This window comes from Mirounga leonina, unplaced genomic scaffold (assembly GCF_011800145.1).
Source record: "Mirounga leonina isolate KUSES-001 unplaced genomic scaffold, KU_Mleo_1.0 Mir_173, whole genome shotgun sequence".
In the NCBI taxonomy this organism is placed as follows: Eukaryota; Metazoa; Chordata; class Mammalia; order Carnivora; family Phocidae; genus Mirounga; species Mirounga leonina.
The window spans coordinates 63,354,369-63,381,444 of NW_023270447.1; the positions used below are offsets into that span (position 1 = coordinate 63,354,369).

The 27,076-nt window shown below is 37.9% G+C and overlaps 1 protein-coding gene across 1 annotated transcript in view; it reads right to left on the reverse strand.

Annotated features, from left to right (window-relative positions):
* Nucleotides 1–5,248: 5,248 nt before the first annotated feature.
* RLF (RLF zinc finger) overlaps nt 5,249–27,076 on the reverse strand; it is an 85,830-nt gene continuing 64,002 nt past the window's right edge. The window contains exons 6-8 of the mRNA XM_035018916.1: nt 25,854–25,990; nt 15,378–15,519; nt 5,249–10,372 (exon numbers count right to left, since the gene is read on the reverse strand). Coding sequence (XP_034874807.1) covers nt 5,723–10,372; nt 15,378–15,519; nt 25,854–25,990 — 4,929 coding nt within the window. The 3' untranslated portion in view covers nt 5,249–5,722. The remainder of the gene's footprint in view (nt 10,373–15,377; nt 15,520–25,853; nt 25,991–27,076) is intronic.

The window sequence follows — 27,076 nt, forward strand, 5'->3', positions numbered from 1 at the left end:
AAAAACTTGTAAGAGTTCACTCAACGTGTATATTCTAAACTGAGATCAATTGTGAAGACAGCAAGAATCCAAAAGAGGGTTTGCACCAATAGGAGGGGAGAGGCAAAAAGGAAGAGGAGAAAAGGTTATGACAATTTTTAGAAAAACACTGTCTGATGCTATTCCAATTTGTTCATTCTGGTTGAAAGAACAGTAACAGGGAGGCTTGGAATAGGAGGAATGGTTGTTTTGTTCTTGTAGGAAGTGGTATGACAAGTTGCTTGGGGTGTCAGAGACACATCCAGAAAAAGGAGTCTAGAGTGCTGTTGGAAATGCAGTACTTATGTCAGGGTGAAATGACCTACTGATATATGACTGACTGCTATTGATGTTAGACCCACAGACTGCTAGTGAGTGACAATAGTCAGAATCCTTTCTAGCAAGGAATAAAAGTGACTCAGATAAGACTCTGGATTTGGCTATTACAGGTTATCATTAAAGAATGGTAACCAGAAACTTTTTGGAGAAAGATGGGGCTGTGACAACTAAATCATTACTTGAGACTCTCAATACTAGATTAGATCTCCCTGTTACATGGCACCTTACACTTTCCTTTCAAAGCATTTAACCCAGTTATAGTTATTTGTGCAATTTTTGATTTAACATGTCTTCCCTGACTGTTGTAAACTTAAGAAAGACAGGGACCATGTCCCTTTAATTGGCTACTGTATCCCTAGGGCTTGGCACATAGCGGGCATTAAATAAAATATTAGGTGAATGCAAAGTCCCCTGGAAGAATTCTAAATACCTTTATGGCCTAAACTGTTCATTCATCAAGTGCCTATTACCCTATTTGTGTACTTGTTCGGATAGAATCTTTACAGAGTAGCTGTTAAGAGCATAGGCCTTTGGGAGTACAATGGATCTGGGTTAAAATTTTTGACTTTCCTGCTCACTAACTTTGTTACCTTGAGCAAATTTACTTAACCTGAGCCCTAATATCTTCATTAGTGAAGTGGGAGTAATTCCTACCTTGTAGGCCTGTAACGAGAATTTGATAATTTGTATAAAAGAACAAGCTACCCGTATAGATAAGTGCAACTATTATTTGTAGTGACATCCATGACCAAATACAAGGTATTGTCAATCTCAATTGTGTATGGTGCCTTAAAAGAATCTAGTCCAAAAAGCCCATTTATAGTTTGACTCCCTTCTTAGATACCTGAAAACCTCCAGTGAAGAATTATCACTATGCAAGGCATCTCAGCCCACCTTTAGACAGAGTCATCTATCCATCTATCCAGCCAACCAGGCAGCAGTCAGTCACTTCCACCCAGTAGTCTTCCACATCAGACCGTATTAGGACTCTGGCATACATACTCTAACTTATGACTCCTGCAGTGCCTACTTTCATGGCTTCAGAAGGTTCTTCATGGCCTTTCAGACAAAATCCAAAATCTAGAAGCTGGTTACATGGCACTAAACTACCTGGTTGCTGTTTACCTACCCAGCCTTCTCTCCTTTCCCCTTCCCATTTTGACTCTCAGCACTAGCTATACCAGACTTGTCAATGTCATGAACACACCACAAAGCCTTTGCACATAATAGGATTATCCTCTGGCTAATTCCTACTGGTTCTTCAGGTTGCAGTTCTAACATCGCTTCCTCAAGGAAGCTTTTCCTGGACTTTTTTGAGGTCCCATCACCGCCATAGCTTCTTAGTAGCACTTCATTTGTAGTGTTTTGTTTACTGTCTCTTCTTTACTAGACTCTAACCTCCACAATGCAGGAAACCTACTGTGTCATGTTCAACACCCGGGAGCTAGCAGATGGTACGTGCTTAGTGAATATTTGGCTATCTTTCCTGTGCTTCCAGTCTTCTCTACTTTCCAGGCTAAACCTGTCAAATACAGGTTGACAGGTTTTTAAATCTCCTATCCTGGTTACCTTTCTCAAAGTGGTTCGGACCTCCAAATGCAGTCTGTCACAGAATCTATTCCTGCAGGTGTAGACCAAGCAGGTTAGATTAGAGTGGGGCACTCTTTCCAGACTCAGCTCTACCTAAGAGGAGGCTTTGCCCCGGAGTTAGGAGTATAAAGCCAGGAGGCATCACAGTCTATTGTGGGGGTGGGAAGTGGGGAGAAGGGACTGAGCAACTCTTCTTTTACAAGTTTCTCTCAGGAAGAAAAATGGACTCACAGAAACAGTATGAACCAGTTTTCCTTTCTTTCCTCAAATGAGAAAATGTCAATAATAGATGTGTGATTGGAATTGGATCTGCATGACCTGGCTTTTACTTATACTTCAAACTTTATTTCCCATTATTCACTTCCACAAACAATATACTCAATTACAGAACTATGGTTTTTTGGTACTTCTTTAAATGCCACTTGCAACTTCCAATGTTCTTCCTTCACATTAAGTTCCCCTCTCTGATATCAAGAAATTGGGAGACTAGGCTCTGCCTATTCCCAGCTTTTTTTTTTTTAATATTTGACAGAGAGAGACACAGCGAGAGAGGAAACACAAGAAGGGGGAGAAGTAGGGAGCAGGGAGCCCGATGTGGGGCTCGATCCCAGGACTCTGGGACCATGATCTGAGCTGCAGGCAGGCGCTTAATGACTGAGCCACCTAGGCGCCCCCTATTCCCAGCTTTTATCGGCAACTCAAAACACTTCACCCTTAAGTTTTTATCTGTCAAATGAGGGTAACAGTACCTACTTCATGAAGTTATGAAAATTCAACAAGATAATTTTATGTGAAGTGCTTTTAAAAAAGTATAATTATCCTGAATTCTCACAGTACTTTCCACTTTGTTCTAGTCATTGCTTCACAGATTTTTCTGTGCCTATGAATCATCTAGGAGATTTTACTAAAATGCAGATTTGGGGCGAGGTCTGGAATGGGGCCTGGCCTGACATTCATCTCTAACAAGCTCCGAGGTGATGCCCATGCTGCTGGTCCACTGCCACACTTTGATTAACAATGTTTAAGCTACCCCAGCCCTCACATGAAAGCTCCACACTGGCAGATGCCTTGATAAATTTACTTTGGTATTTTTATCTCCCAAAGCATCTGAAACGGTCTCTAAATAGGGGTGCACTTAAATATTTGGTTAATGACAAATTCCATCCTCCAGTGACTATGTTCTTGGCAATGCAGGTCAGAAGTAGGCAACCTGGGACAAAGAAGAGGATAGATTTGGGATGGAACCTCTAGGAATACTATCAAAAACTTTCTTCTCCATCATTCCCCACCCTCTCTCTTTCACAGGTGTTCATGAACATGGGGAAACCCTGAAACAAGAGAATCCTGGGCAAAATGATAGAATGAAAGTGTCTGGCACACCCAACTTATACCCACCATTTAGAGGGCATTCTTGAATTTAAAAAGGCTCCGAGGGGCACCTGGGTGGCTCAGTCAATTAAGCCTCCAACTCGATTTCAGCTCAGGTAGTGATCTCAGGGTCATGGGATAGAGCCCTGCATGGGGCTCCATGCTCAGTGCTGAGTTTGCTTGTTGCTCTCCCGCTGTTCCTCCCCCTGCTCTCTAATAAACAAAATCTTTAAAAGTAAAAATAAAAATAAAAAGGCTTTAAAAACGAAGTCAATGCTTCCAGGTTTGGACCAGCATTGGGACAAATCCCAAAGACATATCAAGTAAAAATGGTAGTACTAAAACCTACAAAAATAGCTCTGACCTTCTGTATTATCATAGAACTGCACATGCTGTGTTTGACATAAAACATTGTCTTTGATAAAAATCAAATGAAGCAAGATGCTCCAACTGGAACAGAAAGTAATCTTATGATGAACCATTTTGGCTTGTACTTGAAGCAAACTTTCAGTAGAGTTCTGAAAATTAGGATTTGGTTCCATTACAAATGACTCACTTGGTCCTTTCAGGGGTAGAAGTTAGGAGTAGTTGAATGGATGTAGTTCAGTCTTAAGCAATTAGCAACTTTCTCTTGTTCTGGGCTAAGAATCTCTAGTATAAGGAATTTTAAGAATGAAGCCACCAGATGTTTCTCATACTCACATCATAGAAAGTGATTTTTCAAGAGGATACCCCTTATCTCCTCACTTACAGGTGAGGAAACTGAAGCCCACAGAAATTAGCTAAAGGTCCTCAGGAGTCAGTAGTAGCCTTAGCCTCTAGGATGGTCCACGGTTTCTGCCACTTTTTGAACAGATTGAGAACCCCCTGTTACCTACTAGGATCTGAACTAAGAAACCACTTGGGCATGGGGCAGGGGTGTGCTTTAGACTTACGGTAAGGAGGTGGCAGAATGAAATTGCTTAAGAGCCAAAAAAACAAGGTTTAAGAGTCAGAATCACTTCGTTACTAGCTAATGAAAGTGACTTGAGAACCTCACAAGGAACAGAGAATAAAGCTGCTGTATTTGTAAGAACACATTGCTTTCCTTGTCATCAGACATACATGGCTCATAGTCCACTGAGGCTCAACACATCCAAAGACCAAGCTCATCTTGGCTTTCCATCCTCTTCCCCCAAATTCATTTCTTCCTTTTGTATTCCCTCCCCAATTGGATGCATCACTACTGAATCTTCCAGTTTTCCTCAAAATATTTTTTTCACCCTCCAAAGCCTAACAACCTTCTCTTTAAATTTCTCAATTTCATCTCCTCTTCCTTGTGCTGCAACCATCAGCATAAAATCTCATCACATTTGCCTCAGGTACTTCAACAGTCTTAGTATCTGTTTCCATTCTCAGCTCCTCAAATCATACTCAAGTGATCTACAAATTGTTATTAATTTAACATTATTACAATTAATATCATGTTATTTTGTTCAAATCCTTCAAAGGCTCTCAGCTGCCTGTGGACTCAAGTCCAAACTTCTTAGCATTCATGGTTGGGTTCCTGCCCATCTCTCTCTACAATAATCTCATCCACCTCAGTGCTCCCCTTTCATTGCAGCCTACCAAATTATTTGTAGTTCTCTGGAAACATGACTGCATCCATCTATGCTCTTCATGTCCTGCTTGGTATTCTCTTTCTACCCAGGTAAATCCTGGACATCCTCTTTTGGGAGCTACCTTGACTCTCAGAGCTAATTACTCAATTTCAGAATTTTCTTTGCACAAAAATTTTAAGACAATAGTCATTCAAAAAGAAGCTTCATCTAAATGGTTTGGTTAATAAGAAACAAAAAACTACTGGGGCAAAATGTAAGTGCACATTCCAGAAAATACAAGTGCAGTTTCAGTTTACGTATGGCATGAAAACTCATTATGAGTAAACAAGAAATGGGTGAAAAATTGTAATTTATTGAAACTCAACTCAAAAAATATAAGATGCTGTAGTGTACAATATATTACACAAAGCACCCTCAGGTGCACATTCAAGTCAAGTAAGAACTCCATATCCCTTTCCCTAGCCCTCCCACCCTGGGATCTTAGTATTTGTTCCATATACAATCATGCACACTTAATTTGAAAAAGGAAGCCCCAATATATTTTGATGTATTAATTAGCACCAAACAAGAGTACAGTTCCATTTTTTTAATAAACAAACAAACAAAAAAAACCCCAATCAATAAACCAACTGGAGAGCTAATGGACTCAGCCAATACTGCTGACATAGATATTATACATTCATGTAAATACACAGCCTATTCTACCCTAAACAACGGTGTGGCTGGTTCTCAGCCTTTGTTCAAGTTGGCAATTGTCCCCATGTTGCAGTGTTGGAGCCAGTCTGTTTCTAAAACAAAATTGCTATTTAGGAACTTCCTACACAAAGCTCATCTGTCTTTTTTGTTGGAAACAAGTCTAAAATTGGTGTGGAAAACTTAGATCTTTCAAGGACAACCACTGGCCGAAGATAATGAAGCTGTTTTAAGGCAAGCTCTCCACAGTCTGTTAATGCTTTGTCCAATACAACCCTCAGGTTTTCCAAGGAAGGAACTGTTGCTGTCTCAGCTACTATCAAAGGTGGGATTGCAGTCAGGTTCTCATGAATTGCAGAGTCACTGGAAGAATGAGGTATGTCAACTTCAGGGTCATTGTCATTCACCATATTATTTGCCATAACACTCCCTGTTAAGTCATTACTGGGTTGTGAAGAATTACTTAATGTTAAGTGCTCCGAAGGCTCCCAATCATCAAAATCATCTTCTTTCTCTTCACTTTCCTGAATAAATTTCAGAAATGAAGATTCAAATCCCATAGGTTTGTAAGTCTTCAAGTCAAATGACCTGGGCTGTGGATGCTTCCTAAAATTCTCTTTTGGGACATGGGTTGAATTTTTTACAGTGTTTTCTTGCCCTGAACTTTGCTGCCCAGTTTCGGAGTCTTTAATCCTTGGTAAAGGCAGCTGGAAACTTGTGAAGTAAGTCCCACTTTCAATCCCACTAGGATTAGGTATGGAATTTTCTATTTTACAAGGAGGAGGCTGAACTATATTACATTGTTCCAAAGAAGTGGTTTCTGAACTATGATTACATTTCAAAGTTCCTCTGTAGAGCAGATTATCTGCATCAAACACTGGTTTGCTTTCTGTACATCCTTTCTGACCTCCCTCCCTTTCCCCTGGATGAAGGGAATCCGTGTTCTGGGCAGTCACGCTACTGTCACCTGGGGAATGGCTGTGCTTTGTGTGCTCTGATTCACAGCTATTTTCTTCTTTCTTTATACAAGGCTCTGCTTCAGAAGGGGGCTCCTCCTTAATTTTGGTACCGTACTTAACACAGACGACAAGATTTTCCATCTGTTGCTCTAAATAGGCACTACTCATCTGATGGGTGCGTTTATAATGCCTCACTATGCTGCTCTCCAACTTCACCACAGATAAGCATCCTTGAACCATGCAGGGGTACTGTGTGTGCTCAGACTGCTCCACACACATATGAAGGGCTTCAGCTCTTGTTTTAAAACTAATCGGAGCCTTCTTTTCTTTGATTAAACTACATTTTTTAGCCTTAGCATTAAATGACCTCCTGGTAGTCTGATGTTCATGCCCTTGAGTGAGTGCCGTCGGACACACCTTTTCACTCCTTAGTAGCCTTTCATTTGCCACTTTTTGGCTTCTAAACAGATCATCGTAATAGTCCTTATGTCGGTAATATACATGTTGAGAGTAATTACTCCGATGGGTGAAAATCTGGCCACAGCCATTAAGATCACAATGAATTTCATAATCTGAATGTATTTCTCCTTCAATATTATGCTGTTCCATCAAGTGGTGCTTCAACTTGCTGAATGTATAAAAAACAGCAGGGCACTGAGGCTGGTTACAGGAAAACCTTGCTGCAGACTCCGCTTCAGAAAGCACTTTAGGCTCTTCAATATGGTCTAGGTTATGAGAGTCACTACAGTGCTTAGCAAGAGCTTTGGAACACAGGAAGCGTTTGTTACATTCCTTATATTTGCAAGCAAATATCTTTTTACATTTGACAAGTTCCCTTTTGGTTCTTGCTTTGTCTTTCTCTAAACATAATTGTTCTTTGTTGTACTGATGTACAGTTCTATAATGACGAATTAAGCCTTTTAGATTGGTGAATGAGGAGTTACAAGTTTTATGGATACAATGGAATGGTTTGTGATATTTATTCAAAATATAGCAGAGATTTCCTTTGGCAACAGTTCTCCTGCTACCTCGTCCCTCTCGTCCTTCACGTTCTTCTCTATGGCTACCTATTGGTGATGAAATATCAGAGGTTTTACTTTCCGTTTCTTCACAAGATGACTCCAAATCTGTTTCTGAACTGCATTCATCCTTTTTAGAGTGACAGTGTGGCTTCTCAGAGTTACTGTTGGGATCACCGCCAAGTTCTGCAGAGCAATCACCTTTCAATCTGTCTACTGAGCATGGGCCTTCATGATCACATTTTTCATTATCTAACAGTTTGTGAGTTACTCTGTCACTGCCAATTTGATGTTTATTTTTATAATGAATCCTAAGGTGTGTTTTTCTTGTAAATGACCTTTGGCAAATATGACACTGGAATGGGGAATACCGATGTTGAAACATGGTTAACTGAAGGACTTTTTCTTTTGAATAATTATGTTTTTTAAGATAATGCATTAACAAAGCCTCTCTGGTCACAAATTCATATTTGCATCCTTGAAGCTCACAGAAAAAAGGCTTAGCTGCCAACTGTGCAAGGTACTGACTTGGCATATTCTCATCTTGATTCTGAAAATTAAGGTCTGAGATAGTAGGTGAAACCGATTGAAGAGACTTAGCACCACTGGATGGGTACCCCTGCAATGACCCTGAGAAAGATCCGTGTGTTATTGAGTTTTTCAAGCTTAAATGTTTCAAGCGTAACAAAAGTTCCAACATGGTATCCTCTGTACATGGCCTTTTAGAAGCACAAATGGAAGCTTCTGAGGAATAACCTTGATATTCTCGTTTGCATTTAGTATGAATATTGTGATCTAGACCTTCATCCGGAGAGTCACTGTTTGTATCTGAGCTGGGTTTAGGTTCTGCATCAAACTTTTCAGTTGTTTGATTATGTTCATTACCCAAACAGGGAAAGAGATCTTTTGTCTTTATCTTTTTGGGTTTGAAATGGTATGGATGAACCTTCCGTAGATGTTTTTGCATCCCTCTTGCATTTTTGTACGTGGAACCACAGCCATCAAAACCACAGGTAAACTTAGTCCCATCAAAACAAACTGCCACATTGGAACATTTTTCTTTTAAACTGGAGGGCACGAAGACTTTCTCATGAGATAATAATATATCCTGCATGGTTTCAGAGTGATCCAGTGTATCAATTAACTCTTCATTCATGGAAGCTGAAGAGCTATGACTTAACTGATCACTAGAATTACTGTCACTGTTTTCTTTCAGATTTTCTGCAGTTTCTATTTGAGAACTAGCTGATCCTGCACAGAAAAGAAGATCTTCAGGTAAATGTGATTTATCAGTTTGGTCAAGTAGATGGGGCTGATCAATACAATCTTGCTTTTCACCTGGTGCAGCCTCCTCAAGTTTCACCGATTTCTTCATATCTCCATTCGAACTTTCAACATTATGCACTGAGAGGTGATCCTGGTATTCAATTTTGGAATAATAGAACTTTTTACAGCCAACAAAGTTGCAGGTGTAAGATGCATCCCTAAAGTGTTGTGCTTCATGGTGGTAAAGCTGTCCCAAGTCACTGAAAACAATATTACAGCCATTTAATTCACATTTATAACGCAGATCATCATGTTTTTGCTTATGGTTAAGTAGTTCATTCACTGATCCAAACCTTGCATAACAATCTATAGATACACACATATAAGGTTGAGGACCACAGTGCACTTGTTCATGTTCCCGCAGGTGAAAAGCAGACATGAAATGTCGTCGACAATAAGTACACTTCTCTCTTCTGTTTTTCATATCCAAGTAGTGCTTGGCATTTTCATCATTATTTTGGTGTTCAGCTTTAAGATGTACACTTAAGTATTTAAATTGCTTAAATACACGGGAACAGTCTGTGCCAGGACATGGGTACAAATCTCTGTCTTGCAGGTGGCAATCTTCTAATTTGCTGAATGTGACATATTCATGAGACTCTCCTTTGGCTTGTTCATCCAATGACTGGTTTTGCTCCAGGGTTGCAGAGGGGCTCTTGGGACAAATTCCCTTTTGAGAGCCTTTCAACAGTAATTTCTTTCTAGAGCGGTCCCTTCTGCTTGGCGGCATTTTAACATGTTCCATCACATGAGGAACAAATATTTCTTTTCTCTTGAATTTTTTAATACAAACTGGACAGGTATAAATTCCATCTTCCATATGCATCTTAGAATGATGAAGAATCCTGGCCTCTATACATTCCCGCTTACATAACAAACAGAAAAATTTATACTGAAGCCACCTCTGGTATCGTTCAGAAGAACCAATGGGTTTTTTGTCTCTTTTCTCCTTATGCTGATCTGTCAAATCTCTTCTTCTGTATTGTTTATCTTCTTTACCTTCCTCATAGTCACTGAGAAATGACTCTAAAACATCTGTGTCATTAATAGACATTTCATAGCCACTTAGATCATCATCAGAATCAGAGGCTTCTTGTCCTAGCAGTTGGTGGCAGTGTCGTTTTAAAGTTTTCCAGTCCCAAAATTCAGGATCAAAAGGCCAGTGGGCCTTTAAAGCTAGTAAGAGCTCACATCGGAGAGAATTTGGAACTGGTGCATTTTCTTCATCAAATTTTTGATCTGGTTGCAAATACAGTTCTTCCAACATATTAAATCCATCCAAACTGGGTTCAATTAAGAATTCTGTAAGCTGACAGGCTCGTCTGACTTCTAAATCTTCTGGTAAAAGACAAGCAATTGTTTTACAAACTGATGCCTTCATTTCTTCATCCTCACTTGATCTGAGTTGAAGAGCTCTGACACATAGTAAAATTGACACCCCAAGACCAGCATCTTGTGCCTATAAGAAAAACGGAGGGGGGGGGTTATTATTCTTTTTCATTATGGAAATATTATGTAACTTTCACTGGTAAGACATACACTTCTCAAAACGTTTAGAGTTCTTAAAATTATCTTTAATCTTTCTTCCTGCAAGTTACATTTAGATCCTTCTTGTCTCAACATGCAAAGGACTGGATTAGATGTTACAACCATGAACAATAACAATGTACATTTACAGAATGTCCAACTTCATAAGGCACTGCATACAAAGCAATCTCTAACCCTCAAGGAATTTGCTTATATTCCAAATGTATAAACAATAAAGGTACATGAATTCAAAGGAATTCAGGATAAATAAGGTCATTGAAGGATTCAAAAAAGAACTGTCTTAAGCTGGTTAGGAAGGACAGGGCTTAAATAAATGGGTATAAGAGGGAACACCTGTATAAAAGTGAGTCTAGGATTGAATTCAATTGAAGAAACACGTGTGTCATGAACAGCTGGGTGTTTTCAAAATCTCAAGGCTAAAATAAATGATTCTCCCCATTTCTTCCCCCGCCGTTTTTTAGAGAGAGAGAAGGGGCAGAGGAAGAGAGAGAATCTTAAGCAGGTTCCATGCCCAGCATCAAGCCCAGTGTGGGGCTGGGTCTCACAAACCCTGAGATCATAACCTGAGCTGAAATCAAGAGTCCAATGCTTAACTGACCGAGCCACCCAAGGGCCCCTCCCCATTTTCTCCTAAAAGAATTAGTACTTTAGTACTAATTAGCTAGAGGTGTACTGTATCTCAGCTTCCCATGGGGAAAACAAGAGAAATTTTAAAATCTCTCTATAGCAACAGGTTCTCAGAAACTAATCAAAAATCAGGAAAAAGATCTGGTCATATGTGATAAAAGGCTAGTGCATACAAGATGACTTATGTGAAAGGCTGAAATGGAATGTGAAAATACTATGAGCAAAGACAAGTGGAATTATATGGCAGAGTGGCTTAAAATACAGTACTTAAGAGCATAAAAGTTTTTTAAAAAAGTAATCTCAAACAAACAAACAAATAAGTAATCTCTATGCCCAATGTGGGGCTCAAATTCATAACCCTGAGATCAAGACATGCGTGCTCTACCAACTGAGCCAGCCAGGTGCCCCAAGAGCATAGAATTTTCAAATAGACTTTGATGGCCTTTGAACCCCAGCTTCACTGCAGTGACAAGTTCTTAACTCCTAAGCTGTTGCTGCCTCATCTATAAAATGGTAACAGTAGTGGTAATACTAGATTTCCCTCCTAACATTATTATAAAAATGAAGATAATATAAAGTGATTACTACATTGCTGGCATATTAAGTATTCTGATGAATACCATGTAAAATAACAGGATAAATTCTACTGTTCAAATTGGTAATCAATTTGTTAAGCAATTATTCTGTGTTGGGCACCATTCCAAATTCTAGGAACACAACGAAACAACTATCATCAATTTACAAAACCCTTACTACATTCTAGGCACTACTCCAAATACTCTTTTTATACATTATCCTCATTTTATAGATGAAGAAACCAAGGCTCATCACGTTAATTGCCCAATGTCACCAGGTAGTGAGCAGAGGAACAAGGATTTAAACTTAAAGCTATCTTTGTGCATAACCTCAGTTCTTAACCACTTTATAGCCTATAAGAATTCCAAAGGTTATCTGACATGGCTATAACCTATGTGCTCTGGATATAATATGCCACACCACTCTTGTTTTCAGCTACCTGGTTTAAAATCAATTTAGTCATGTCTATCAATGCCTTCAAAATTCAGCTCCACATTCCATAACCTAATTCTAATTTATTCACCACTGTTTTAACAAGTAACTTCTTGTTATACCTGTTCAGAATGTATTAACAGTGTTTTTAGACTGTTTTTTGAAAAGTGCTTAGTGATTTCATAGATTTTACCATTTCAACCAGATTTGGCTGTTTAGGAAAGATTGGACATTCTTTGCTGTTTATCTCAGTCTTCTAAAAAGGAGTTTTAACAAATTAATAATAATTTGTTGAGAACCTATGAGTTATTTTAAAACTTACTAGACCCTTCAAGTCCCCTGTGCTCTGATTTACAAATGATAATCTTCTATCATATTATGCAATGTCAAAAGACCCATGGTCTAGTCCTGACTCTGCTGCAAACTAGTTTTATGATCCTTACAAGTCACACACCTCTAATTTTCAGCTTCTTCATTACTAAAGAGAAGGAATTCAACTAGACAAAGTCTTATTTTGCAAACAGTAAGCACCATATGTTCCACCAAAAAGGGCCATATGGCCAAATAAACTGGATTCAAGATGATCCTTCTTACTACTTTCATTTCAAAATATAACCTCATCTACATCCATTCTGTCATACTATTTTTAAAGTCTAACAACTCTAAGCACCCGATTTTTTTTTAAAGTAGGCTCCATGCCCAACGTGGAGCCCAACTTGGAGCCTGAACTCATGACCCTGAGATTAAGACCTGAGCTGAGATCAAGAGTCGGATGCTCAACCGACTGAGCCACCCAGGTGCCCCTACTCTAAGCACCTTTATGTGATGATCTGGTTTAAGCTATTTATAGAAAATGGAAACCCAGAAAATAAAGAGGTACTATATAAAGCCCTCTCTATTACACACTCACTGTTGCCTTCTGCAAGAGGCCTAAACCCCACATAAGCTTTTCAGCATCATTAACCTGTTCCATCCCAAGGGCTATGTCACTGGTTATTAGTTGTCTCCCAATATCCTCTCCCCTCTTTTACTACAAAAACAGAATGACTGATTTCTATCTGGTTACAAAGTAATCTGAAATAATGAATATATCTCATCTCCCTTGAAGCTAGATATGGTGGTGTGTGTGTGTATTGGAGGGAGTGAGAAAAGATTTATCATAGTGTGGTTTGTGTAGTTTGCCCCTCTCTCCTCGCCCCCTGCCACCTTGCTATCTAGAATGGAGACATGATACCTAGGACTGGAATAGTTAGGTCTTAGAATATGAGATGGAAACTTGTGTTGATGGCAGACAGACAAAAGGAACCTGGGTTTCTGGTATGTGGAGCCACTAAAAGCAACTTTGGCCACTCTGCCTGGTTTATCTACCTATATGAGAGGGGGAGAAACTTCCATCTTCTTTAGACCACTACTATTGTGGGATATCTACTATTCATTGCAGAACTAGATCCTAATTGCAATAGGTTAGATCATCTCTCCTTAAAAACCTACAGGTGAGTCTCTCAATTTGTAAAGAATTCTACACTCACTCCCCTTCCACCTACCAGTCCACACCTTTTCTACCCTTCAGGCTAGTTATCACGAATGATTATAGTGGAAGTACCCTAGACTAGGCTTAAAGAGAAATGGGTTCTGGTTATGCAAGTGGACAGCAAATTCCTTAGTCTGTGTCAGAAACCCATTTTCCCTAGTTCTCTAGTAGCTTTCCCATTTTCTGTGGTTTCTCATCGTAAGTATAATTCTAAGATGAACTCCAAGTGACCCTCACCTTTGTATGATCTCCTCTCCTCAAGTTTAAGTGGATCCTGTAAATACAGTACCCATTCCTATGATTATGTAGATAGGTGCATTACCTAGGTGGGCCTGACCTAATCATTTAAGCCCTTTAAATCTAGGTCTGGAAGCAGATTCGAATTAGGAGAATTTCTTATACCTCTGCTGGCTTAAAAAAATGCAGGTATGGGATGAGGGAGGCTTTTAGCCACTGAAAACAGAATGTGGCTGACCGCCAGCAAGAAAACGAGGACCTCGGTCCTACAATCAAAAGGAACTGAATTCTTTCAGCAATAAGAATAAACTTAGAAGCGGATTTTCCACAAAGCTTCTAGATAAGAACGCAACCTGACCAACACCTTGATTTCACCTTTGTGATACTATGAGCAGCAAACCTTGCCTCGCTGTGCTACATTGTGTCCTACAAAACTGTAGCTAACAAATTGGGTGTTGTTTTAAGTGCTAAGTTTGTGGTACTTTCTTATGCAATAATAGAAAACTAATACTTTCCTTAAAGGTTACAAAACTTTTTAAAGGCCAGTTCTAAAACTAATTTTTTAAGTAAGTTCTATAATTACTTGCACATGTTGTTTCTGTGATAGAAGATACAACTGCATTCACAGTGATTAGAAATAATTATCACCTAACTTATCTGATCACAAATTTACTTTTAATAAAATATTTTACCTTTTCCAGTCTTCCCTGGAGAAGTCCAAACCAACAAACTTCAAATAAAATATAGGCTACAGACGCTTACAACATTAAAGGAGACTGGATTTATCAACGATAAAACTGTGCCTTGACTTCAGTATAAACAATCCTTGGATGTTGTCAAAGAAGTAACCCATAAAACATACCCATCAGCCATTACAGCTATGGGTATATTGAGAGCTCAGTCATGAGCAGATACTAAAAACAACATAAAAATAGAGCACAGTATAAGATTCATCCTGAATCTCTAGGCTGGTCTTAATATATATATAGGGCTGAACTCAAAACACAAGGCTTTATACATGGCACTTCATTTCTTTTTAAGAAATAAATATTTCTGCACAGAAGTTTACTATTTGTATAGAGTTGATTCTGGAACTGTTCTATTATTTCAAAACTTAGAAAATGTATCACTCCATTCTTAAGGAAAATACAAAAAATACATGTATTTTCTTCATTTATAATAATTATGTTAACATGTAAACAAACATGCCTGCATAAAAAACAGAAAATCGTCCTAGTAAAAGTAGATATAGAGTAGTTGAGGTGACAGCCCAAAAACATAATCTTCCTTTCCTCTAATGGTCTGTCACGTCAAATCATTATTTTCCATTAAGAAAAGCTGTGGATTCCAGAAGGTCAATCTGCAGAAACGGCTAGATATGTCCAATTCCATAATCTTATTAAAGTCCATTATTTCTCATTTTCCCTCATCTAAGAGGAGTTGCCTGAGAAGTTATCTTCCCACTCATTTCTTCATTTCAGGACAATCATCATAAAAAAGCAAAATTACTCACTTCAGTTTGTATAACTCTAATCAGGCAAAATAAATGCTGCTGTGTTTTAGCTATGACACCAAACTGACGACAGCGCTCCAAAAAAGTGTCTAAAGAAGGGTCAATTCTTCTTTGCAGTTTACTCCAAAAGAGAGTCAATTCCCTATAAAAAGAAAGATTAAGGTAAAACATTTAAAGCAACTGGTATTTGCTGTCCACCTCCCCATTCCATTTTGGTCTTTTGTTTATTTGTAAAAATAAGCAAAAACTAGGGAAAAAAAGCTATCTATATTCCCTATTGTGTCCTCTCAAACTGGTAAAATTGTTGAGAATCCTCCCTGATAATTCCACCACTTCTTTCTTCTTTGCGGTGGGGAAAAGTAAAAACAACAAAGACTACTTCCTTTATGTTGACTTTTTTAAGTGGGCTTCATGTTAGGCTAGGTGTGGAGCCCAACGAGGGGCCTGAACTTACAATCCTGAGGTCAAGACCTGAGCTGAGACCAAGAGTCAGACATTCAACCAACTGAGCCACCCAGGCGCCCCTTTATGTTGACATTTTAAAACACTAAGATCCCGTAGTGTTCCAAAAGGTTTTACCCCTTACACTGGTAATTATATTGACTGAATTAAAACCTTATCCTAGTGGGCAGGGATCATCAAACATCCCTACACCGCTAACAAAATATATACACCTAATAAATATCCTAATAGTATACTTCTCCACGCTAATCTCCTGCCCCTTTCCAGCTCTAAAATGTCATGATGCTACTTAGGCATGTATTTGGGGATGTTTAAATATTTACTAATACAATTAGTAAAATGGCACTCTTGGAAATGGCTAAAATACAAGAATCCTACAAATATTCATCATGGAAACAAAGAAAAGCTTGGAAAGATTAAGCTTTTTAATTTAATGGGTGCCTGAATGGGTTAAGAGAAAACTCTTAAGGAAAAACACTAGAAACTCAAAAATGCCTAGGATAAAAATGCTAATATGAACGTAAAATATGAATGCAAGGTAAGTTACTTGGTAAAACTAAAGAGAGAATGTTAGCATTTAAAAAAAGTGACTTTTTTTCTGTACACTCCAATATATACTGTAGTATTTGTTAAATAATTTTCATTAAAAAAGTATTATTTTCACAAGCCAGTTCTAGAACACTAATGTCTTACTGCTGTTAAAAGACTATTCTAGGAAGCTGGGCACAAATACAAAGCTTAACAAATGAACATATTTCTTTTTATAACAGAAAATAAACATATTTAACAGAACTTATACTTTTAAAGAGGTAACTGGGGTTCTCATATTGTGAAATTCTTACAAACATACAAAACTTGCCTCAAAGATTGAAATAGATAAACACCTTAAAAGATACGTGATGAAAGCTTATAATATTTTGTGATGGCAAATTTGAGTTATAATAAATAAAATTAACTTGAAATGACTTTAAATATTTGTCTTTGGGGACTAGTGTTGCTTTCCTAACCAGGAAAAATAAAAATTGAGACAGGTCAGCTTTGAAAAGAGCTACTGGCCAGGCAAGTAACTGGGATGACTGTTCATTTTTAAACTCACAAGATTGCTTCTTTTAGATGTTAAGTACCTTAGAAATAAAAAGTTTTGAGAATAGTGCAAAATTCAGAATAACAAAGGAAGTGGAGAATTATATATGCTCAGAGATAAAAAGGAGTTCTATCAAAATACGTGTATAAAATCTATCCTATTTGAAAAGAACAAAATTACCAAATCAGTAAAACCTGATTATGAAGAGAAAAGAAAAGGACAAGGAATATCTACGATCTAAAATTCATCAATTGGCTAGAAGTTTAAAGTTAGGCAAATCTGATAAAGTGATTAAGTAGAGTTTAAGACTTAAAAGTCTCTCAAATAACTTTTTTTAAAAGATTTTATTTATTTATTTATTTGTTTGTTTGTTTGTCAGAGAGAGAGCACGAGCACAAGCAGGGGGAGCAGGCAGAAGAAGCAGCAGTCTCCCCACGGAGCAAAGAGCCTGATGTAGGACTCAATTCCAGGACCCCGGGATAATGACCTGAGCCAAAGGCAGATGCGTAACCAACTGAGCCACCCAGGTCCCCCTCAAAAAATTTTTCCTAAGATTTATTTGTTTTAGGGGTGAGAAAAAGAGGGAGAGGAAGGGAGAGAATCTCAAGCAGACTCCCTGTTGAGCGAGGAGCCCACCACGGGGCTCGATCCCATGACTGAAAATGACTTGTGAGCTGAAATCACAAGTTGGCCGCTTAGCCAACTGAGCCACTCAGGCACCCATTAAATTAAAAAAATAAATCAGGGGCACCTGAGAGTGGCTCAGTCGGTCAAGTGTCTGCCTTCAGCTCAGGTCATGATCTCAAGGTGCTGGGAAACAAAACCCACATCAGGCTCCCTGCTTGGCAGGGGGCCTGCTTCTCCCTCTGCCTCTGCACCCCACCCCACCCCCGCTTGTGTGCACGCACGCTGTCTCTAAATAAAAAATAAATATTTAGGGGCGCCTGGGTGGTCCAGTCGTTAAGCATCTGCCTTCGGCTGAGGTCATGGTCCCAGGGTCCTGGGATCGAGCCCCGCATCGGGCTCCCTGCTCAGCGGGGAACCTGCTTCTCCCTCTCCCACTCCCCCTGCTTGTGTTCCCTCTCTCGCTGTCTCTCTCTCTGTGTCAAATAAATAAATAAATAAAATCTTTAAAAAAAAATAAAGAAAAAATAAATATTAAAAAAAACAAACAAATCAGAATGTCTAGGGCTTGATTTATTCCAAATTAAATATTTCAAGCTATAGTTATCTTAAATCCAAATACCCATGACCAGAAAAGGTCATTGTTATCATGTATTTTGTTTTTATACTTATTTACACAATTACACTTCAATAATTTAGAACTGCTATTACCTACCCAAACATATAAACTTGCCTGAATGAAACCAAAACAAACAGTATATTACTCTTGAAAATGCCATGATGCCATCCATTCACATCTGCACACTGGAAAACTGAAACCACCAATAAATAGTAACTCAGAGCCTGCTGGATCATACATGCAGCACTAGGAAGGACAAACACTTCTTCAGTTACTACAATGATACGATTTTTTAAAATGGATAGCCATGGGGCGCCTGGGTGGCTCAGTCGTTAAGCGTCTGCCTTCGGCTCAGGTCATGATCCCAGGGTCCTGGGATCGAGCCCCACATCGGGCTCCCTGCTCGGCGGGAAGCCTGCTTCTCCCTCTCCCACTCCCCCTGCTTGTGTTCCCTCTCTCGCTGTGTCTCTCTCTGTCAAATAAATAAATAAAATCTTTAAAAAATAAAATAAAATGGATAGCCATTAAAGAATATATATTGAAAATGATTCCACTGTATGGATGCTTCCAATGTTCAGATAATTTATTAACCCAATGCCTCAAATTAGCCCCCTGCCTACCTCAAGTCAACAAATTATACACAAATTCATAAAAACTGGAAAGGAAATTTAGTTCTATTAATAGTGGGAAACACATTTTGGCAGAGATCTAGCTACCAAGCAAGAACTTTAAACTACACTGTGTTACAGCATAGCAGGAAGCCCGTGGAGTCCAGCTAATACGTCACACTGATATCCAGAACTTAGGCACTTTGGGAATGAGGCAAAGAAAACTGTGGAATTAAGGAGTGACCATCCCTAAAGGCAGGTCCTGCAAATACAGTAGTTGACTCTCATGATTTTTTTTTTTAACTTTTTATTTCCAACAAAATTAGGTTAAATAAAACATACATGGTGGTCTTTGACAGGCACTGAGGGCAACATACATGTTGACCCTGGTATATCAAAGTCTAGACTCAAGGCTAGGAAAGAATAGGCATGAAATTATATCTGAAAAACACAAATGTACAACATACAAGATTTAAACTAAGTTCTAAGAAAGCAAAGATCAACCTATCAAACTTGCTGAAAGCTTTCTGTAGAGGTTTAAGGTTCACCTGTATGAACTTTATTTTAAAAGTAGCAGTAGTAAAAATAAAATAAGATAAAAACAGGGAGGCAAACCATAAGAGACTCTTAACTATAGGGAACAAACTGAGGGTTGCTGGGGGGGCGGGCTGGGGTAATTAAGGAGGGCACTTTATGTAAGTAAGCACTGGATGTTATATGCAACTGATGAATCACTAAATTCTATTTCGGAAACTAATAATATACTATATGTTAACTAACTTGAATTTAAATAAAATAAAAATAAAAAATAAAAGTAGCAATAGTAATTACACATCTATATGTATACTGTCCCATTCAAAAATGGTTATCTTTATAATTTTTGTGGTTACTCTAATATTACCACTGCAGACATCTATAGGAAACTCATTCCTCCAGCACATCTTTGATTTTTGCAGAGAGCCAAAACTCATTTGGGGCCAGGGTTAATGAAGAAGCTAAGCAATATACCTTCTGAGATCAATAATATGGTGACTGATATGAAGTAATATATTTTATTGTGGTTTATAAATATCTCTGAAGAAAATTTCTCTTTTTTTTAAGATTTTATTTATTTGAGAGAGAGAGAGAAAGAGAATGAGCAGGGGAAGGAGAGGGAGAAGCAGACTCCCCACTAAGGAGGGAGCCCGACTTGGGGCTCGATCCCAGGACCCTGAGATCATGACCTGAGCCGAAGGCAAATGCTTAACAACTGAGCCACCCAGGCACCCCTAGTATATTTTTTAAAAAATAAGTGACTGCTTTTGTCAGATTCCAAATATTCCATATAACCCACTATCTTCAACACAGGAAATTTCTAGCATTTCTAGCACAACAAAAGAATCTATCCTATCTGAACAGAATCCCTGAGTTTCATTTTCTTTAGTAAAATTCACTGTTTTGTTGTAGTTATTCTAATTCCAATGTCCAATATCCCAAAGCAAAACAAACAACTATGAAAACAACACAAGGGTAAAAAAAAAAAAAAATGTTTCCAAATTTGAAAACTTTAGATCCTATTCTCTTTGAATTGCTTGGAAGAAGCTTAGTTTTAACAAAGTGTGAAGTGACTTAATATTTTCTTTACTCATTATAGCTCCTCAGGAGGCCAAGAGGGAAATCCCTGTTAATCCCTTCCTGCTGCAGGGGAGCAGCATTAATCCTAGAGCCACTAACATTCTTGGAAGGGCTAATGTGGCTGAGTGAAGAAAGGAAGAAAAAAAAAGTTAGGGTCACTCTAAAAGGGAAGCTCTATCAGGAATATTAAAAGAACTGTATGACTATAGTTTTAAAATTACTTTGTAATCAAGAAAAATCTCAAATAAACAACCTAAACTTACACCTAAAGGAGCTAGAAAAAGAACAGAGACCAAAGCCAGTAGAGGGAAGGAAATAAAAAAGGTTAGAGAAGAAATAAATGAAATAGAAACTAAAGAAAATAGAACAGATCAATGAAACCGGGAGCTGGTTCTTTAAAAAGATCAACAAAATTGATAAACCTTCAGCCAGACTCATTTAAAAGAAAAAAAGGGGGGGGCTCAAATAAATAAATCAGAAATGAAAGAGGAATAATAACTGACACCACAGAAATACAAAGGATTACAAAAGAATATTATGAAAAATTATATGCCATTAAATTTGACAACCTAGAAGAAATGGATAAATTCCTAGAAACATATAACCTTCTAAAACCAAATCAGAAGAGACAGAGAATGTGGACAGATCAACTACTAGCAGTGAAGCTGAATCGGTAATCAAAACACTCTCAAGAAACAAAAGTCCAACACCAGATGGCTTCATATGTCCAAACATTTAAAGAACAGTTAATACTTATTCTTCTCAAACTATTCTAAAAAACAGAAGAGGATGGAAAGATTACAAATCCATTCTACGAGGCAGGCCAGCATTACCCCAATACCCCAATACCCAAACCAGGTAAAGCCTACACAAAAAGAAAAATACCGGATGATATCTCTGATGAACACAGATGCAAATATCCTCAACAAAATATTAGCAACCAAATCTAACAATAAATTTAAAAAAATTACTCATCATGATCAAGTGGTATTTATTCCAGGGATGCAAGGTGATTCAATATTCACAAATCAATCAACATGATATGTCTCATTAATAAGAGGAAGGATAAAAACTATATAATTGTCTCAACAGAAGCAGAAAAAGCATGTGATAAAGTACAATGTCCATTCATGATAAACACTCTCAACGAAGTGGGTTTAGCAGGAACATACCTCAACATAATAAAGGCCATATATGAAAAACCCACAGCAAACATACTCGGTGAAAAACAGAGCTTTTCCTCTAAGATCAGGAACAAGACAAGGATGTCCATTCTCACCACTTTTATTCAACACAGTACTGGGAGTTCTAGCCACAGCAATCAGACAACAAAAGGAAATAAAAGGCATCTAAATTGGTAAGGAAGAAGTAAAACTTTACTATTTACAAATGACATGACACTATATACAGAAAACCCTAAAGACTCCACTAAAAAACTATTAGAACTGATAAAAATTGAGTAAAGTCGCAGGATACAAAATTAATATACAGAAATCTGCTGCATTTCTATACATTAATAAAGTAGTGGAAAGAAAAATTAAGAAAACAATCCCATTTAACAGCTGCACCAAAAAGAATAAAATACCTAGGAATAAACATAACCAAGGAAGTAAAAGACCTGTACTAAAAACTATAAAACACTGATGAAAGAAATTGAAGATGAAACAAACAAATGGAAAGATTCCATGCTTATGAGTTGGGAAAACCAATTATTGTTAAAATGTCCACACTACCTGGGGCAGCTTGGTGGCTCAGTTAGTTAAGCGTCTGACTTGATTTCAGCTCAGGTTACGATCTCAGGGTTCTGAGATTGAGCCCTGTGTCGGGTTCCGTGCTAGGCATGGAGCCTGCTTGGGATTCTCTCTCTCCCCCTCTCCCTCTGCCCCTCCCCAACCCCTCTCCCACTCTGTTAAATAAAAAGTCCACACTACCCAAAGCAATTTACACATTCAGTGCAATCCCTATTAAAATACTGATAGCATTTTTCACAGAACTAGAACAAATAATCCCAAAATTTGCATGGAACCACAAAAGACCCCAAACAGCTAAAGCAGTCTTGAAAAAGAGGAACATGGAGGTATCACAACCCCAGATTTCAAGATCATACTACAAAGCTATAGTAATCAAAACTGTATGATATTGGCACAAAAACCAATACATTATTCAATGGAACAGAATAAAGAACACAGAAATAAACCCACACTTTTATGGTCAATTAATCTACAACAAAGGAGGCAAGAATATACACTAGGAAAAAGACAATCTCTTCAACAAATGGTGTTGGGAAAACCAACACAGCTACATGCAAAAGAATGAAACAGGACCACTTTCTTATAGACCATACACAAAAATAAACTCAAAATGGATTAAAGACCTCAATGTGAGACCTGAAACCATAAAATTCCTAGAAGGAAACACAGGCAGTAATCTCTTTGATATCAGCCATAGAAACATTTTTCTAGATATGTCTCTTATGGCAAGGGAAACAAAAACAAAATTAAACTATTGAAGACTATACCAAAATAAAAAGCTTTCACAGTAAAGGAAACCATCAACAAAATGAAAAGACAAGCTACTGAATGGGAGAAGATATTTAAAGAAATTATACAACGGAACACACACAAAAACAAATAACCCAATTAAAAAATGAGCAGAGGGGACGCCTGGGTGGCTCAGTTGGTTAGGTGTCTGCCTTCCGCTCAGCTCATGATCCCAGAGTGCTGGGACTGAGTCCTGCATCAGGCTCCTTGCTCAGTGGGGAGCCTGCTTCTCCCTCTGCCTGACACTCCCCCTGCTTTTGCTCTCTTGCTCTCTATCTCTGACACATAAATAAATAAAATCTTTAAAAAAAAATGGGCACACAAAAATACACTTTTCCAAAGACATATAGATGACCAACAGACACACTGAAAAGATGTTCAACATCACTAATCATCAGGGAAATGCAAATCAAAACTACAATGAGGGGCGCCTGGGTGGCTCAGTCAATTCAGTGTCCAACTTTCGGCTCAGGTCATGATCTTAGGGTCATGAGCTGGAGCCCAGCAGTTGACACCACACTGGGCCTGGAGCCTGCATAAGGTTCTCTCTCTCTCTCTCTCCCTTTCCCTCTGCCCACCCTCCTCCTTGAGAGTTCTCTCTTTAAAAAATAAAAAATAAAACCAAACAAACAAAAAAACCCCACAATGAGATATCACCTCACACCTGTCAGAATGGTCAAAATAAAAAACACAAGAAATAACGAGTACTGGCCAGGATGTAGAGAAAAAGGAAACTTTGTGCTCTGTTGGTAGGAATGTAGGCTGGTGCGATCACTCTGGAAAGCGGTATGGAGGTTCCTCAAAAAATTAAAAATAGAATTACCATATGATCCAGTAGTTCCACTCCTAGGTATTTACAAAAAACCCCACAAAAACACTAATTCAAAAAGATATGTGCACCCCTATGTTTATTACAACATTATTTACCATAGCCAAGATATGGAGGCAGCTCAAGTGTCTATCAACAGACGAATGTATAAAAAAGATGTGATATATATATGTGTGTGAGTGTGTATACATACAATATATATACATATCCCATAAAAAAGAATGAGATTTTGCCATTTTTAACAACATTGATGGATCCAGAGAGTACAATGTTAAGTGAAATCAATCAGGCAGAAAAAGACAAATACCATGACTAAACTCATAGGTGGAATTTAAGAAACAAAACAAATGAACAGAGGGGAAAAAAAGAGGCAAATAAAACAACATTTTTAAACACAGAGGACAAACTGGTGGTTATCAGAGGGGAAGTGTGTGTGGGGGGGAATGGGTAAAACAGATCAAAGGGATTAAGAGTATACTTGCTAAGATCTCTAATCTGTAATGTATGGAAAAAAAACCTCCTCTACTTAATTTAATGATCAAAATCCTTACTGCTACCTAACTTTTTATTTGTATCACCTCTTTTTTAGTATCTTGACAAAATGCCCACAATGATTATTACAAAATATATTTAACTCCCTATTCCACTATCTCCTTTCTCATAGGAGATATAACTCTGGCATTGTGGACTGAGTGGTAGAAGACTACAATCTGAATTCTGGCCCTGTGCCAAGAAAAAAACCAAAGGAGAAGAAAAGCACTGGATTAGCAGTCAAAAATCCTGGATGTGAATCTTAGCTCTAACACTTTAGCCTTAAGATCCTGGGCAATCACAAGACTTCTCAGATTCCTCTGTCCTCCACTGCCTCATCTGCACAATGCTAATTATGAGGATTGGGTAGGATAATTTACAGTACACAAATAATATTTATTTTTTTTTTAAAGATTTTATTTATTTATTTATTTGACAAGAGAGAGACACAGTGAGAGAGGGAACACAAGCAGGGGGAGTGGGAGAGGGAGAAGCAGACCTCCTGCCGAGCAGGGAGCCTGATGCAGGGCTCGATCCTAGGATCCTGAGATCATGACCTGAGCCGAAGGCAGATGCTCAACGACTGAGCCACCCAGGAGCCCCCACAAATAATATTTCTATGCAAAATAGTACATAAAAAGAAATAAAGTAGCATAAAATGCTAATAATAATAAAATTGTACAAATACACACAGATGCTCCAAAAGGAGACCAATGAAGGTTAAAGTACACCAAGGGCTTTCCTATAATCAAAATGCTCATTTTCAACTTTAAGCCATCCTTAGGTTCTAAAATGCTCAAGGTTTCTCCCATCAAGATCATGCAAATACAACCCATTCTTTGAATTAAAGCTGGTAATACCTCCTCCTTGACACCTTTCTTAAACATACAGTGAGAGCACCTTTCTCTAGTATCCTATAGCATTATCCATACTACTAATATGATACTTATTGACAGTCTTACATTCTAGAGGTTTCCTGTGTACCAGTCTGTCCCTTTGGCCTAAATAGATTCCATACAGTTAGAATGAAAGATCCGTGGGTTACACTCACTGTTTCCTTCTTAGCAACTAAGTACTCTGTAGGCAAACAAGATATAAATTGAATTAAAACTAAAATAGTGCAATTCTGCTAATATAGTACCAAAATTGCAAGAGATTACTATTCAAATTGATTTCCTTCTCTAGTGCAAGGTTGACCTAGAAACCTACATAATTAGTGGGTTTCTAAATAAGAGGGGGAAAATGACTACCAGAAGATATTCTAAGTGTAAAGGAAAACGACCTAACACCAATTTGTTTCATGTTGCCATAATTTTGTCTTCAAAGACAATGTATCTTAAAGTTAACAGAATGATCAAGAGGAGCTCAAACTTCACCTTCACTTTATTTCTGGACTCTTCTGGAAAAAAACAATAATATTTTTAATTAAATGGTTTAGCTTCTAAACAAGATTTAATTCACATCAGTTAGGCTTTAAATTTGAAACAAGCCAATGTTTTACATAAACTCTAAATGCCCTACTCTGTGCTAAACAAATAAAGACAATGAAAAGTAAATATACTTACCAAGAACAATATACACTTGCAGTTTGGAGCTGCTGGGTAAGGTAAGTCGTACAAAGAACAAATGCTGTGTTATCCTGACCCTCGGATTCCAGATTACATATGATGTCTAGTATTTCCTTGCAGTCGACCTTTGCAATCTATCAAAAATGAGAAGATGGAGTCAAAAAGAAAATGGTGACTTTCCTGTAAATTTTGTTACGAGATATGAAGTTTCTTTTAATGTTTTCTATCTTTAATAATTGATGAGGCAATTAGAGGGATATAATTTTCTTCTATTAACTCATGGCTGAGTCTTCTGGAATATTTCATAAAGAAAATATTAAAGAGAACACAGTAGACACTATAAGGAGGTTCCACTGTAGTCCCAATGCAGATAAAAACATTTTTGTACAGTTAAAAAAAATTATTCATGGGGCGCCTGACTGGCTCAGTTGGTACAGCATCCAACTCTTGATCTCGGGTCTGTGACTTCAAGCCCCACAATGGGCGTGGAGCCTACTTTAAAAAAAAGAATTATTCATGAACACTGCTACCATATAAATAAGTCAAATTATACATAATAACTTCAGATGATTTTCACCTGAAGTACTATCATTTTTTTTTTAAGATTTTTAAATAATCTCCGCACCTAATGTGGGCCTTGAACTCACGATCCCAAGATCAAGAGTTGCATACTCCTACAACTAAGCCAGCCAGGCACCCCTATTTCTCTTTCACTTTTATTCAAGTCACTCTAGTTACAGATAGAAAAATACAAGGCTTATCCTTATTGCCAGTAAGCCTAAAGGAGGCCGGTTGAGAAACTGTTTTAAATTCAAAGGCTTTCTCATACAGTTAAGGAAAAAAAAAATCTTTGGTATAAGTGGATTTTCAAACAACTAAGACACTTAGAAATACATTTTTTCATTTATGCTATATATAGAAATCTTACCACCTCTGGGCAAATCAGAGTTTTCTGGGGCTCTTTTTACATACTAATAAAACAGGAGAATAAGGCCTCTAAAGACCCTTTCTCAACTCTTTTTATCACTTCCCTATCTTAATAAAGAAGATGAAGGATAATCTCTCTGTCATTTGTCTATGTGTCAGCACTATAAATGTTAATTATACCAGACACCAAATGTACAAAACAATGTTAAATTTCAGGATAAATGAAGCATATATCAGGGTAAATGAGGTATGTAAGAGTTAGTTCATCTCTTCCAAAGTGCTATGCAGTTCCA